The sequence below is a fragment of the Poecilia reticulata genome, linkage group LG11 (genome assembly GCF_000633615.1).
Source record: "Poecilia reticulata strain Guanapo linkage group LG11, Guppy_female_1.0+MT, whole genome shotgun sequence".
NCBI classification, from domain to species: Eukaryota; Metazoa; Chordata; class Actinopteri; order Cyprinodontiformes; family Poeciliidae; genus Poecilia; species Poecilia reticulata.
The window spans coordinates 8,415,755-8,432,864 of record NC_024341.1 but is presented as its reverse complement, the minus strand read 5'-3'; the positions used below and the strand labels follow the sequence as shown (position 1 = coordinate 8,432,864).

The following is a 17,110-nucleotide window of genomic DNA, read 5'->3' as shown; positions in this document are numbered from 1 at the left end:
ATGAAAAGGGTAAATATGAAAAAAACTAAATAAAAAAATCTTATCTGTAGAGTCAGCCTTCCATCAGCTACTACACGGCAATCTCCAAAAGTCGTACGGAACAATGGAGCTCTGCTAGTCAAGGTTTATGGTCTGGCCCAAAACACATGCAATAACTTAAAACACTTTTAACAACAACACCTCAACCTTGTTTCAGGAAGAGTTGCAGACCTCAGAACAGCTTCCTGTTTTAAATAAAAAGCTGCTCAGGAGGCAGCATCACACTCCTGCTCTACAAATTAATGAGCTCTTAAAGTAGATTTCTTTAAACGGGCTTTCTGCTCCGATAAAGTGTGCTTTGTTTTTCTTTTTTTTACATTTTCTATTGCTTATTGGCTTTAAAAACAATTTCTTTTTATTAGCTTCTAATGTTTGATTGTTGACATTTCCCTTTTAAATGTATTCTGCTAGATTTATTCATAATTTGTTTATGAACATACTTTATTTTGAGGTGGTTTTTAAATGTAGCTATACTAACAAATAAATTAAGTGAAAAACGAGCACATAATCAAGCCCATGAAAAATATTAGGACTAAATCCATCAGCCAACCGATGATTTTAAAGTCTACTTCTGTTTCAATCAGCTGTAACAAATATAAAGTCAACAACGCACCATTTAAGAGGCTGTCAGTAGTCTAAATTCTAGTGTTATGAATAAAATATTTGACCAGATGTATAACATAATATCAATATAGGTGGCGTTTAGGTAAAAATGTATAAAGGACAAAATGATGTCATACATTTTGCGCAGTGCATGAATTTGCTTTAAGGTATAAATACGAGCCGCTGATTCATGTCACTGTATCATAAACTTCTGAATTGGCTGACTCACCTACAGACCTGCTTACTTGCATTAACACCTAATCATGTTTGTAAGCATTACATTCTCAGAAAGAAGGCCAGCGCTGAAGGTGTGTGACCTACACTAAAATATGTGCACTGATTTGACTGTATTTGCAACTAAACCTGATGATCAGGCTTAAAAAAATACAAGTAATTGAAAATGCTAATTAGATTTCGGTTGCTCCTATCGAGGAGCTGAAGTGTTCCAGAGTGTTTCTTCCCCCTTCATTAGGTAGAACTCATTGTTTTAATTACACCTTTGTTCAATATGCTGCTGCTCCACTTTCTCTGTGGTTTTTACTGATAATATACAAACATTTGGACCGGAGGAAAAGGCTCAATGTACTTTAGATAGAACGACGAAGGTACGCAAAACAAGAAATTCTGTTTATATGTTAAATTATAAGCAGATGCGTAAATTATATTATATTATGCAGTCAAGACACATAATAGAAAATATGATTAAAAACACTGGAATGCATCGGGGGGAAAAAAACAAAAAACACATCAATACTAATGAATTAAAGGCCATCTGATTGTGTTTGAGCTCATTAAGGTTCAATGCATGAAACTCGATGCTAGCAATGAATAAAAATCAGTTTACAACTTATTATTGCCAAAGAGTGTAAACCCAACAGAGATTTTATGTCCTGTTTTTAAGAGATCACTTGGACCTGTTACGTTTGAAGTCCTTGTAAGCCATCATTATATTCTATGAATGTGGCAAATGGAGATCAAAGGCCTTTAATTACCACAATCTTTTATTATTATGCTAAAAGGCTTCAAAAGCCAATGTCTCTCTCTGTTCAATAAGTTTTGGGAACTAAACTCAATCAAGCTTGTTAAACTGAAAGAAAGGCAAAACAGGCTTTGGTTATGCAGATTAACTCAGCTTTCTCTGTCCATGAAAACCAGCTAATGTATGAGGGGGGGGAAAAATAGGTATAGACAATAACCTCTTTCAGAAAATAGTTCCTTCAAACAGCTGCAAAGTCAAGCCCTATTTAAACTACTTCTCAGTATTTGTAAATCTCCAGCCGAGCTGGTTAGGTATCCCACAGACGGCTTCATAAATTAGCATAAGAACTCAAACCAAGTCTGGAAAAACAGCATTATTATACATTTATTATGTGTAAAAAGTATGGCAGATATTTTACTGGACATTGGATGACGTGTGAAGTCTGTCGAAACACATTCTCTATTTTTCCAATAGTGTTTGGCCACCAATAGTGTTTGGCCTTTTATGTCTGTGACGTGGCACCCTCCGAGGTTTTGTTCTCCTTTGAAGCATCGCAGTTGCTGAATAAACCTTTAGCTAAAGTCTTCTAATCTTTTTGTTAACACTGGGCTGTTCAAGGTATCGATGAGAATGAAGCTTCAATTGATGTCCTGCACCTTGGCCTTGTGTTTTCACCAGTAGTAGATTTTATTTGCCTTCATCAGTCACTCTGGACTTCAGCAAAAACTTTAGACAGCTACATGTGGCTATTCATAAAGAGCCTTCTTGATGGCCCACAGCAGCATCTTATCAGGAATTTATGATCAATTATTTTTCAAGCTTCAGCTATTGGGACAAAGCCCTCATATTAAATATATTCTCATTGGACTTGAAATAGTATAGAAATGCGTTTTAAGTCTTCCTACCATTTTTGGTAGCCACAATTCCTAATGTTAAGTAGTTGGTGATGTTCTTCCTCCTTTTATATTAATTACAGCAAAGTATTACCAGTACTGCCTGTCTAAAATTGGTTTTCCATTTACTGTATTTATAGTCTTAATGATGGACAATACATATGTAAAGAAAGTAAATTTAAAGTTGTTGAAGATTCCACTTTTAATGTTCATGAATACATTTTGCATATAAAAAACTATTCTGAAGAATTACTGGCACATCGAATAAGTCTTAAAATTAATCTGAACACATTTTTGTTATTTGGTGTTGTTAATCAATCTTACTGTATCCATTCTTACCCTCAAAAGTGACTTTAAATCCAAGGGAGCCACTGGTGTCATCCGTTTTGAAGTTCAGCCACATCTGGTGACTGGTGCTCACCACCAGGTCTGGCGTCGTCGTACCAGACAAGCTGCAAAATCATTAACACAATTTTTTTTTGGTTAGGTCAAATACACAGTTTGAGAGGAAAGAATACATCAGATGCGACTGTATTTAGTGAAAGTTATCCATCCACTGCTCTATACCTGCTCTAAAAAGGTTTTTTTTTCTTTTTCTTTTGAGAAAACCAACTCATGCGAAGTAGGGAGCATGCAAACTCCAATTAGAGGGGCCCCAGGCTGGGATTTGAACCCACGACTCTCTTGCTTCAAGGCAACAGTGCTATCAACTGCTCCACCGTGCAAGCTGCAGGCTGCATGGAGGAATGGTGACTTTATTACTAAATTGTTGTCACGTTAATAGCTCAAGGACTTAGTGTTCCTGTATCCTTTCAACTACCAAAGGGAAATATTAAAGCCTGGGTTACATACAAGACTACTGAACTCTAAAGCTCCTATGAGAAACTCCAACCTGAGAAATTTCAAAGCCTTCATGCAAAACAGCTGGGGACCAGTGGAAAATGAAGGCAAGATCAGTCAATGTCACAGTAGTAATTTAATCCTATTTGAATAGTAATTTCACCCAACTCTAATTAGGAAGCGTATAGCTGCAGAGTAAGTGATTAACGGCTCTAATTTTAATGGTGGAATACAGAGAATAGAGAAACGAGTGGTTGTGTCTGGCAGAGTTGTTTTTATGCGTCGTTTCTATCCTTTTCAAACATTATATTTTTTACGGGAGAGTTTGTCAGCATTGTGTGTGGAGCTGGGATCAAATATTTAGTTGCTCCTTTTGCTTTTTGAGTTTTATATTTCAGGAACTAAAAGCTGAATGGAATATCTGTTCATGTTGCACGACTTGACCCATAAAACTGCAAACAAAAATCTAATTCTGCTAATACTGCTTCCTTTACCACTTTCATAAATCCATTATTTTTAATTTTGACCCATTTAAAGGAACAGTTTGGATTTTCTAAGGTGAGATTCAGTGAGACTGTGTAAAAATTTCATATCCACGATGAGTTTGCAAAAAAACAACAAAGAAATCTTCAGATAATTTGGAGGCTAAAAAACAGTCACTCACATTTTATGTGTGCAAAGATGACTAACCTACTAACTAGGCCTTTGTGCTCAGAAGAGATTGATGGGATGAGCAAAAATCTTCACAAGAACTGATTTCTATCCTTGCTTTATTTTTGTTTGACTATTTGCCAGCCTAGAGAAAAATATTAAACTGCAGAAGCCATTCACACATATGCAACATTTATTGTTTTTACTGCTCATTTCTAACAGTCTGGCAGCCTCAAACATAAACTGATCTATAAAAACCTTTATTAAGGTGGTAAATTTCTGCACAATTAATAATAACATCCTGTGAATAGAGCATCTGCTAGTATAAACTAGCAGATGCTGTTTGCAATGCCACACCACTTTGCCGTTGCACTGTTTTTCAGTACTGGAAAGAGTTCTGATTGACAATGTAGTGCAGCATCTATTTTTAATACCCCACTGCATCAGGTGCTGACGAAATAAAAGAGAAACTGTGCCAATGAGAGATAAGTGCTAGGGGCAAAGGAAGAAAGTGGGCTCTTGCTGGGCATGAGGAGGCAGAGAGGAAAACTAATAGCAAGTGCTACAACACAGAACAAAGATGAAGAGAGGAAAGCACAAACAGCGTCGAAAGACATCTGGCAGAACAGAAATGACTAGTGTCCCAAAGAGCAAAAATGAAAACAAAGGGAAAAAATTCAAGGCAAAGAAAGATGAAGGTCAAAGAAGGAGGCACTCACACGTGGAAAATGGTCTTCTGGTCCCCCACGAGCTCGCCGTCTCCCACCGTCAACGTGTCGTAACCTCTCTCCAGGTCAAAATCCTCAAATGTCAGCTTGATCACCTAGACAACAGCAGAGATATCGCCCAGAGAGGCATAACTGACAGATGCTTGAATGATCTCGAGATCAGGCGCAGAGAAGAGACCTCCTTCCATCTGTGATTCCCGATGCCCCCGTCCATCAATCCATCATTCAAGAGTCTCATTTGAATATTTTTCAGACACATTTCAGTGGACACCTATGATGCAGCTGCGCAACCTGCATATAAAGTTCTACTTTGCCTTGCGAATTTTCATTCTGTTTTTGGTCAATTGCGATAAGCTTTTGTTGAACATATGGCCCTTGTTTGGTTTGTACGGATAAACAATTTTGCATTAAACACATGGTTCCTCAGGTATGCTTTCCCACATCTAATTTTCTATGTTTCCCTCATTAATCCCCACTCACTAATCAAACATCTGATGTCTTATCAGATGAGACGTGTTTTGAATCACCTCAACACCTTCCAAATTCAAAGCAGGAAGAAGTCAATTAGTTTTAGGGCCCATTTCACCAGACTTAAAATTATTTAAAGCACCATTTTCTGATTGAATACACACTTTGTAGAATATTTCCTACATATAAAGTAGACGTAACGACTGAACATCTCTTTAAGGACTTCATGTTTTTTTTGTTCAGCACATAACATCTCTATAAAACACAGACATGACATGCAATGGGTGTTAATCTTTTGCAAGACACTGAAGATTTTATACAACACAAAAACAGAAATATTTTTATATTATCCGGTCGATATTGAAGCATCAAAAAACAACTTAGTCCTAAAATGCATTTCTGATAGGCACGGATGAACACATTAATTAACCAACAAAGGAACCCAGTGATGACAGACAGAGTAACAGAACTGATAGGTACGATATCACCAAAAAACAGAACAATATTTTGTCTCTTAGACTAAATCGGGTGCCACTGATTTCTGACAAACTCCTAATATTTTCAGAAGGCTGAGAGAGCAAGGACTAATGAAAAAGCTTATATAAATGCAAATTGCATTCTGTACTATGTTAAACCTTGTGCCTAATGAAAATTGCCAAGGTGGAGAGAAAAGATTGATGATGTGTTCCAAAATAGGTCAGATCGCTCGATAAATAGAGTTTTATACTACAAACTCTCCTCCAATCTGTCAGCCAACAAGTTAAGTTAAGGGGAGAGAAAATAGCAAAGGTTGGGGAAAAAAAAAACAAACAACCCCAAAAAAAATATTTGCAACCGCACCTTGAGTCTGTTATGGGAAATACCTCTATGCAGTTGAAAGGGATCAATAACAAGCTTACATTTGAAATAGTGTTTACTGGTGTATGTTTTTATTCCGTGAACCTCTACGCTGTCAAGACAAATCCTTGAGAGTATTACTCAACAAAAACACAAAATATTCTGAAAATATAGTCTCTTTTAATGGTATAAATACCCCTTCAACTTTTACCCATTTCACCACTTTAAAACTACAAGCTCTAGTGTGTTTTATTCCGCATAAAGTAGTGAATACGTTTCAAGTGAAAGGAAATATCCTACCACAGATTCTCAGAAAGAGTTAGGTCTGACAATGAATATGATTTAAAAGTTGAATCTATAAAATATTTAATCAGGTGAGCAAAATACCTGCACACTTGTCAGACTTTTGGCAGTACAATATTTTTGAAAAAACATCTCCCTTTTCTTGCTCTTTATAGTTGCAATGTTGGTTTAACACATACAATTTCAATGAATATAGCATATCCTAACATGGCAAATGTTATGAATGTTATGGGGTATGAATATTTTTGGTAGGTTCTGTAAAGTCCAAAGAGGACAGTGTTAAGTCAGATACTAGCTGTTCAAAAAAAAACCAAAATATTCTTAGAGTTGAAAGTTTTGAAGCCAAACACCTTTGGCAACTTTACTGTAAATTTAGATTCATACTGGATTAATGCTTTGATACCAATATAATAACTTCATATTAATAGTTTGCTAAAGAACAAGTCTCTGAAACTTTGTTGTCTTTCCTAAAAGCGGTGTACTTTACATTGCAGAAAATCTTCAATGGTAAACTTGTCATTCGATTTGTTTTGGAACAGAAAACCAGAGTCCTTCATATTAATGCTTTAATTCCTGGAAGACTTCAAAAATAAACTTTCTGTATCTTCAATAAAACTGACCACAAGCCGCATTTTTTCACTGCGTCTTGAAACTGAATTTAGGCCTAGAGGAATCATTGTCATGTCCTATTCTACTCCCTGTGCAGTACCTCAGCTAACACCTCCTCTGGCTGGGTCTGAGGAGATGGACAGAAATAGAAGCTCATTACATCTGTAAACAGAAAGAACAGCCTCGTTCCATCTTCATCTGCACCAAACAAAGCAAGATGCTGCCTAAAATACCAGGGTGTGTTTCCACGCGCAGCCTGTTGGGTATACGGAGTGCGTTTCCATAGTTGCAAACAAAGGTTGGGCGTTGGTGGACATATATTGTTTCTGACTTGCATTCCTGCTTTATCTCTGTTCACAAAGCCGCTTTCACTCGTTGCAGTGAAAAAGAAGGAAGGAAAAAAAAAGGCGATTTTTACAACTACGTTGCTCGGTTTTACAGAGGGGCATTTGGCAGAAGAGTAGCTGAATGGTCTTGAACACAACTCCAAAGTCAATGTTCTAAACAGAGGGGCTGCGAGACTTTCATGTTCTCCTCTAAGCATGCTCTTAAAACCATTATTCTGCTGTCCAATTCACCCTTTTTGTGCCACCACAGGTAATTCTAACAACTCGCTCATGGCTTTTGTTGGAGCACATCCAGTCATTTTCTCTCCTTTAATTTCTTCGTCCCTTACGTTTCAGTCTATCGCTTGGCGCGCAGAGAAGCCCCCAAAAGTGTCCTGTAGCGATTGTCAAAACCCCAAAAGGAGTCCTGTGTGGCAGAACACTGCATCCTCTTCTCATACAGCTGAGTTGTATTACACGGCTTCACACACATCAACATTTTCACAGAAAACAACCAAAAGTCGATTGAAAACCCTAACCGGTTTCAACTCGGAGCTCAGGGTAAGTGAGAATTACCTTAGACGTGTCAGTTGCTGTGATGATCCAAGTGCAGTTGGCATTGTTATCGTACTGAACGGGATAATTAGGAGACGTGATGACACCGCTGGGCCCTTTTAGCTGACCGCCGCACATTGGCGCTACGAGACAACAGACACAAAGAGGCAAATGTTGTGTTAAAGACCAATTCAGACACACAATATGATCACAGAAATGGTGGTGTTTTATATTGTCACTGCCCAAAATGACAAACATGTCAGTCGTTCTTCTATAGACACATCTGTGTAGGATTGGATTGCATGTTTATCTTTAAGACTTTACTGATTGCATTTTCTGAAGGATCGACTTTCAATGCTGTATTAAAAAAAGCCAATTAATCACCAAAGTTGCTCTAGCTCTTACACCGTGCAACTGATTATGCCTATTTACATGCACATTCAATAAATTAGAATATGCATTTCAATGAGGCATATCTGTCACTTCAAAAAACCTTTTGAAAGTAATCTTGAACCAGGTGCTAGGACATACTTTTATTAAGCCCACATTTCTGTATTAAAAGACATGTTTTTGCTGGACTCATTTTATTTTATCTGTAATTGCGTCTCTGTTGAGTTGTCGTCATTAACTGAAGTAAAGGCTTGAAGGCGCGAGTAATTATTGTATATAATTGATTTCACTTAATGAATTGAGTTACTGCAATAAATGAACTTTTCAATAATATTCAAATTAAAAACAATGCTTTTCTTACAGATAAAATCTTCTATTTCAGACTCAAAGATGTGGAGCCTGACTAGTGCTAGTCAGACTAGTCAGCACTAACCCCTCATTGGTTAGAGCTGTAACCAATGAATGTTTGACTGTTGTCTTCCCCTTTACCACACTGGCTTCATTTTCTTTCTTTCCCTTTTTTCAAAGTAACAATACGTTTATTTGTACAGCACATTTCAGCAACAAGGCAGGAAGAAGTGCTTTACGTCAACAAACACATAAAAGAACAAAGTCATAAAATACACCATACAGTCAACAACTGAGAAAACCAGAAACAAACATTACAACGACAAAACCACCATAACTTGCTATCCAATTATTGATGTCTGTCGGATCTGTCTGATGCATTCCTGTTGCAGCATCAAGTCAAAAGTTATGTGCAGTTTGATAGAAGTCATTATCAACTTGAACTTGCACATTCCTCCCGTCAGGTTTTTGAAACAAGATTGTCTGTCGACCTTTGACTTTATAATTTACTGGGGTTCTTTCTAGAGAACACTAGAATAAATACAGAACAATGGGACCAAGAGAATAAACAGTAGAAGTAATCGTAACACAGAATCTTAAAAGGTATTTCAACCTATTCAATTTATTTTTCACATTTTGTCATGTTGTAGCCAGAAATTCCAATGTATCTTATTAAGATTTTATGTGATAGACAATAGAAAGTCACCGAAGTGTGAAGTGGAAGTAGTTTGTGAAGTTATAATTAAGAAAATCTAAAAAGTGTGTCTTAATCGGATAAGTTCAGGCCACATGGCTGCTCTTGTCTGACCTCTTGTCTGGTTTTAATGAAAACGTGACAAGAAAAAACTTATCAAGAAAATTATAAGAACTTCTATTTGTGGAGTTTGCCACGAGTCATTTAGGTGACAGAGCAAACATATGACAAAACATTTTAGCCAACATGCAAAATATGTGGCATAAGACTAATGCTGAGCATCACCTTAATACAATGTGGTAGCTACTATGCAGTGAACTATGGCATAACTGAAGTTTTTAAATGTGAGATTCAAGTTGGTTGCAACAAAACAAAATGTGGCAAAGGATGAATTATTTCTCCAGTATTTATAATACATAAACTGTCCTCATCCTCAGGATTCACTGCCCTTTATATTTTCAGCCAGGAGATAACGGAAACATGTTTCTTTTTGAACATTGCAGAAACCTGATTTTAACTTCATAACAAATAAAGTAGATTGCTTGGAAATCAAAATCCACTCAACTCATAGAAAATCAGTTTTCTTTAAATGTTTTAATGATCTTAGTGCACCTGTCTGTATTTAAAGTTTCACCCAATCAACAGGGAAAGGAAACAGTATAAATCTCCCTTTAAATATTCACATCGACAGAGTAGGTGAGGAATTAGCAAAATAGGCTTAAAAAAGAAAAAGGTACAAGGTGACTTTTCTTAGGGAGGCCCGAGGGCATCAGCATGGTGGAACAGTTAAAAGAAAAAAATACATTTAATTAAAAACAAGACTTTAGGAAGTCCTCTGCCTGTGCGCATGCGAAGACAAATCTCACATATGCATTATTTGGAAAAAGAGAGGTCTTCAGGGTGTTGCTGATCCACACATTACTTGCATGCTAAATCCTTATACCACCAATGTAAACCTATTTACATGTTGATAATTAGAACAAGAAAGTTAAGGTTGTTCTTTTTTACCACTTGTCCGATACACCTTATACAGGAGTCTGTTGGCAGAGGACGTAAGTAAGATTGAAAAGGTAAATAACATATAATTGAAGTTAGAAATATGGATCTTATGCCAAGAAATCAATTTGCAAATACTTTATCCCAAAGTGTTAATGATAGCCCAATTAAATGTAATGATGACTGATGCTAATTTAGGATACTCTAATTGCTCCCTGAGAATGTTTTATCTTTATCTAAGCATTGTGAGTCTGATTAAAGGCACAGCATGAAAGGGTTCATAAAGGATTGCTGAATGCTGAAAGAAGACATTCATCAGGACAAATTTCACTCACACTACAGATGTTGTTGGTACAAAACTGTCAGTACAAGACTTTATGCTTCACTGTATCACAAACATATTTTCTGAAATGCAGGTGACAAAGACTGCAGATGGAACCACGACTAATTAGCACCACATTTCCGACTGTCTTTCTAAAAGTCACATTCATTTAGTGGGTGCTGCAGTGTAGACCGGTTGTACCAATTTTAGAAAATCAGTGACAGCTCTCGCAGTCAAAGCAAAAACCATCGCTATTGTTGACAAAAGAATAGACATAAAACTTTTGCTAAATTATCGCAATCTCCATAAAAATTGTTTTGATTTTATGGAATATTTTTGTTGGATTTTTGGGACTTTAGTGTCCTGATAATTTTGCTTCTAAGGGTGTAAAATGAAATGCATTTAGTGAAAAAGTAACTATAAACTATTTTGTTTATTAGCTTATTCATTCAATTCTCTTTCTCTATTAAATTTGTTTGGCTGCTCAGCAGAAAAGTGATGTGCTTTCACATTCACTCAGCAATTTAGAATTATTTGAACATCCTAAAGTAGTGCGCTGTTTTTTTGTTGTTGTTTTTTATTAAACTAGCTGTTAAAGTTTTATTTGAGTTCTCAAACACTTAGAGGACAGAAATATCTACCAGAGAAATGATTAAATATAAATAACTTTACAGATTCTATTTCCTTTCTCCGTGCCTGAAAATCACTTCCTTTTTTTTATCAAATACCATCTTTTTCCTGACTGTGCAGGAACGCTCTGGACAGGAACGCTCTGGAATTTCCTTTGAGCTACCAAGTTTGACGTTATGGTAAAGCACTCTATTGATGAATCCGTAATACTGTTTTAGAAAGAATGCACTCAAGACCAGATACTCCAAAACTGCACAGATGTCAAAAAGCTCAAAATTTCAATAAATCATCAATTACCAACAGGTCACGAGGAGAAACGACATGATTGATGGGCATGGACCATGCGTGCATGGCTAAGCAACAGAAGCAGAATAATGCAAAGGTGAAAGGTCAAAGTCAGGCCACTCATAAACTTGTGGGAACTGCATATCGAGAAGAAAAGGAAATGTACTGCACTCCCACACAAAATAACAGCAGCCTTATAAGCAAACATGGGCTGAGGACCTCAGTGCAGAAGAATAAATAGAGGTCATATTCAGTCTGCTTACGTTACATACATGCATAGACACAACATGTCAAAGCTTACCTCTGCAGATGGGCCGGTCATCACTCCAGCCCACATAGCTGTCTGTCACTCGGAGGCAGCTGATGCTCTTTGAGCCTTGCAGTTCGTAACCCTCATCGCAGGAAAAGTGCACTGTTGCTCCTCGCCTGCAGTCAGAGAAAGCGCAGAAAATAAATGAGCTAAAATGTTGGAGAACCAGGAAAACATATTTACTGATAATAATAATAATCATTTTAAAAAGCATGTATATTTTCTTAGCCCTACTGGGTGTGATTTGCAAAAACGACACAAATACCGGATACAGATGACACCCATTTGTCTACGTTACATGTGACCACTGATACAGACATGGCTTTGACAGGAAACAAGACCCCATAGCTCTTATGGTGATATCAGTCTCCCGGAGGCAGGCTATTGCTGCGCTGTGGCTAAAATAGGAGAGGACCTGTATCTGCTTAAGCTTACACATTTGTCTCATTTGGTTTGCTTCGCATCAGGAAATGTGTCGCACTGGAGCACATTTTAAAAATAAACACCAGGAGGTTGCAGAGCCAGATAAGCTATCAAAAGAAATGCTATTTCTTTGTTGTTTCCGCCATATTTATCTAAATGAAAAGTAAAACTGAATTATCTGATGTTGTTAGTGTTCCTCTTGTTTACCTGAAGTCAGAGCCTTTTCTTTTTCCCCGATCTGGAATCCCAGGATCTGGACACATGTTGTGTCCTTGAGCTACACCCATTTGGGACACTATTGACAGAGAACAAACAAAAAAGTATAGATTGTTCAGCAGGTCAAGGACGAAGTATTTATTTTCTGAAAATGCTGTGCCAAATATTACAAAAACAACATACTGCAGAATGCATGGTTAGCTTTTATACTAAATGCTTAACTACTAAAAAAACTATTCTCCATAGGGTAAATGAAATTGAATAAATATCCGTTTTATTTTGCCACTGCTTGATATTATGGTTTACATTTTAGAATTCAAGTCTTTAAACATGCATCTTCTGTTTTATTTGTCCAATATGTTTTATTTTTCCTTTTGTCAGTTTTGCGTCACTTTTTTGTGATTAAAATTTTGAAGTTTTTTTTATTTATTAAAAAAAACTGGGAAAGAAATCAAATCAAACAGCTCGATAACTGCTGATCTATCTACAGACAAGTTGTGTTCACAATCCTATTTTTGAGTAAAAGGAAAAAGAAAAATGTTTTTTCAACCACAAAATCTCTGTAAATCTCTGTTTAATCATGTCATTGAGTGCAAAACAGTGAAGTTTCAGTGTCAAGAGGGGTCAGGTAAACTTGGCAAAGTGGGTAAGCCCTGACTGACGGCCAGGGGTCAGAGTTCTACAGGGTCCAATCAATGGGGCACCTGCTCTCTGGCCCGAGTTGCAGACTAATGCGAGACTGCTATAAATTCAAAACAAGGCTCGGCAGTGTCAGCAGAGCTTCCAGGTGCTAAAATATGTAATAAATTCTGAATAAATAAAACTGGGAGAAAGCTGGTTATTCAGGAGAAAAAAATAATAAAAAATGTTGAGCAATTTTTAAAAGAACATAATTGCAAACAATTACAGCATAAAGAGAAAGACGATAAATGAAGCTTGAAGGCTGGATTTATAAATATACAAGATCTCGATAGATCTAGCAGCAGATTTACAAAAGGTGTTGTCCTTTTTGGTGCAATTATGTGACTGCTTTTGTTTAATTTTCACAGAATGGCAGCACTAAATTGCTGAATCTTGTATGTGCTTTTGTTGAATTAGTATCGATGAATTACAGGGTTTGTTTTTTTTTTTAAATGAAAGATGGCCACTAAACCTTGTGCTGCACAATTTACAGCAAAAAGCAGTATTATTTAGAGAAAAAAATAATCAATGCAAAATGCAAAAGTGCCCTCAAAAGCAATAATATTTGCTCACCTGTCTTCACACACACACACACAAACTTGAGTGACATCCTAGTTTTAATCCAAAGGCTTTAATGTGATTTCAGTCTACCCCTTTGCTGCTATACCAGCTTCAGCGTTTCCTGGAAGGCTTTTCATAAGGTTTGGGATTATGTTTATTGGATTTTTTCCACCTCCCCGTTTTTTCAGGCGCACATTTTTGAGGTCACACACTGATGTCAAACGAGAAGGCTTGGCTTCCAGGCTCTGCTTCGATTCATCCCAAACGTTTGGTCCGTCTGGCTGAGGTCAGTTGTGTTCCTCCACACCAGACTTGTTCATCCTCGCCTTCGTGGCCCATCGCTTTGTGAACTGGTGTGCAGTCGTGTTGAAACAGGAGGGCTCCATCCTCAAGACATTATTCAATGTTGAGAATATGAAAGCGACAAATATCTACAGAAGCAGCCTCCATGTTTGAGGGTTTGACTGAATATCTGTCGCCATGGATATGACTGAATAACCATGAATTCAATGATTTGGGTTAGACCCAATACATTTAGGAAATGTAGCATGTATGAAAAAACTAGAGATGTGCCGATCAGGTTTTTTTCCTGCCGATTCTGATTCCGATCACCCATGGGGGCCAATCACCAATACCAATCAACCTTACCGAGCACATAATTTTTTATTTTTTTAATCGTAAGCCCTACCGGTTACATTATGTGGAAGAAGGAACCATAAATTCACCTTAATTTAGACAAAAACTTGTTTTTAATAACTTTTTCCAAGAAAAAACAAAACAGGTATTGTGCAAATTGTACTGCTATCAATAGTACTATCTTAAACAGACTGAAAACATATGAAGGCTCTGAAGAGGCTAAATAATGCAAAGAGCCAAAATAAAACCTCTCCACATTGCCAAAAAAATTCAAGTATAAAACTTAACATTCAAAGGCAAATACAGGATCCATTACAATAAACAATCCTGAGTTACTGAATGAAAACTTCCTGATAGCATGGCGGCTAGCTGATTACTGCTAGTTCTGATTGGCTGTTTCTGACTGAGCGGAGTAATTATGCAGAACAGGGAGGAGATCGATTATTTTTTCATTGATTATCTGTCTCATGTTAGGACAGCGAAAGTTTTAATACGTATGTAAAATTATTTTTTTAGGTTAGATGCTGCAGCTTGAAGCAGAGGTTCGGTGTGAGAGTCACTACCAGGTGGAGCAGAAGTGGCGCTCCGTCTGTGAAATATTACTACCTGTAGCGTGTATCAGCCGTTCAACAGCGAGATCAGAACCAGCGTTTTACATCGCAGCTCGAAGACTTAAATAATTTTGTGGGTTATTTGTTTAGCTTTCTGACTGTCATGCTAATCCGGGAGAATGTTTGTAGCTGTGCGCTGCTTTACCTGCTATCTGATCCTCCATATGTCTTTTTACTGCAGTGAGCCTCGCTGTAGCCAAACTCCGTCAAGTATGGCATTGTTTTTATGCCATATTAGATTTGTCGTGTTGATGCATTTTGACGTGCTTCAATTTTCCGCTGCAACACGCAAACGTCCCCATTCACTCAGTGAGTTATAGTTCCACATTGCTTAGGATTTGTTGCTGCGCGTTTGCGCAGAATTAAGAAAAGAGGACACCAGCTGCACAGACAGGTTGCGAAATGAGGTGATCGGTTCGTGTGATCGGCAACAAGAGACCGTGATCGGCACACCTCTAGAAAAAACCCAAATGACTATCACTGAAACTTTTAGGTGACATTATTACTTTACAGAAGGAAGCACCCGTTAGTGCTACCTGTAACAAAACTGCCACTTCTTTATATGTTATCGTCGTATACTTCACTAAGACTACTACTGTACTGATTCACCCAGTTTATCCACTAAAGAACTGGCTCATAATTTAAAGAGCCTTGGCTTTGAGTAGCTAAGGATTATCAAACTAGAGTCTTCTATTTGATATAGATATCCTCTTTTTTTATCTGAGCCAATGAGGATATCTAGAATGCCTCATCAGGTATAATTAAGTTTATATGAGGGAAGCCAAGTGTCATTAAATCACACGCTGTTATTTGGGATCTGCTCTGATTTGGCCTGTTCCTTCTACACCTCTTGGCCCATTATTGTAATGAGCTGCTTGCACCTGTGTTTGAAGATTAGCACAGATTTGGGGTTTCACCTGTACTACTGGATGCTCCCACAGGCACTAATTATGATTCGCAAACAGCCACACATTTACATGTCTCTGCAAATTTGTCCCGTAAAAACAACAACAAAAAAAGTGTCATTTATTGGCAAGAAATGTCTCATACATTGTAAATAAGTATATATGGTGATAAAATATACAAACAGTAGAAATAAAACAAAAAAAAATCAAAATTTTACAGTAGCAACTGGAGAGAATCAACACAACAAAAGGAGCTTTCTAGACAGAAGTGTAAATAGAGCAGTTTTCTACTATTTTCAGTCTTCATCTTGCAACTTTGCGTAGTTCTGGATGACTTAATCCTCTCAGTCTGTTGTTGTTTACATGTTTACCTATTGCTGAATGAGATTAATGCTAAGCTGAGAGGACAAAGAAGGTTTAAAAATAGCAACGGAGGCAATTACTGCTGTCTTTTCACAGGTACAAGCATGTGTTTAAAGACTAGACATCACTGTTTTTAACTGGCTTTGATGCTTAATGGGTACTTTAAAAGAACAAGGAGCAGAGACAAGAACCTTTGACTTGGTAGTGAGCAAATTTGAATCTATTATAAGAGTAAAAAAATATTTTGTGGAGACATTTTCCCATTTTAATACTTCCTTAGCAACTTATATTCAACATATGAACTGAATCCAACATTTGACAAAGTTCTGAATCCAAAATTGCAAATACCAACTAACCTATAAAAAGATCAAACATGAGCCGGTTACCTGCATTAGGTTTTAACAAGAGTTTGCACAGCTGCAGTTTTCAATCTGTTAACATTTTATATCGGATCCATGCTACGGGTTAAGCTTTCGATATTGAGATGCCAGAAAAAGCACCAAAGTGAAAGGCATCCACAGCATCTTATTACCCTATTTGTCTACCTATTGCTACGCACTGCCTGTCAACTGGCTGAATGAAAGCTGCTACACTTTTTTCTTGCTGAAACAGAAGCAAATTTTTGGCTTTTGGAAATATTTCTGGCTGTGCAAAAAAACACATACAGTCATGGTATAGAAAATAAGGGAGCACCAGCTTTTGCTCTCATTACAATAATGTTATTCAAAAACCAAGCTTTGCATGCATATTTGTTAGGAAGCAGGTGGTAAAGTGGCAATAAGCTGGTTACTCAAGCTCCACTAATCACCTTAAAATATGCAAGCGCTCGGATGATGTTATGATCCATCCTAGGTTAAACTGATCCATTATTTAACCTAAGGATGGATCAGTTTATGTTTATATATATA

General features: G+C 37.1%; 1 protein-coding gene across 1 annotated transcript in view; it reads right to left on the bottom strand.

The window, feature by feature from the left end:
• The window catches only part of csmd2 (CUB and Sushi multiple domains 2), a 245,362-nt gene that overhangs the window by 109,551 nt on the left and 118,701 nt on the right, over positions 1-17,110 (bottom strand). The window contains exons 8-12 of the mRNA XM_017307349.1: positions 12,437-12,524; positions 11,798-11,922; positions 7,853-7,974; positions 4,725-4,828; positions 2,854-2,966 (exon numbers count right to left, since the gene is read on the bottom strand). Coding sequence (XP_017162838.1) covers positions 2,854-2,966; positions 4,725-4,828; positions 7,853-7,974; positions 11,798-11,922; positions 12,437-12,524 — 552 coding nt within the window. The remainder of the gene's footprint in view (positions 1-2,853; positions 2,967-4,724; positions 4,829-7,852; positions 7,975-11,797; positions 11,923-12,436; positions 12,525-17,110) is intronic.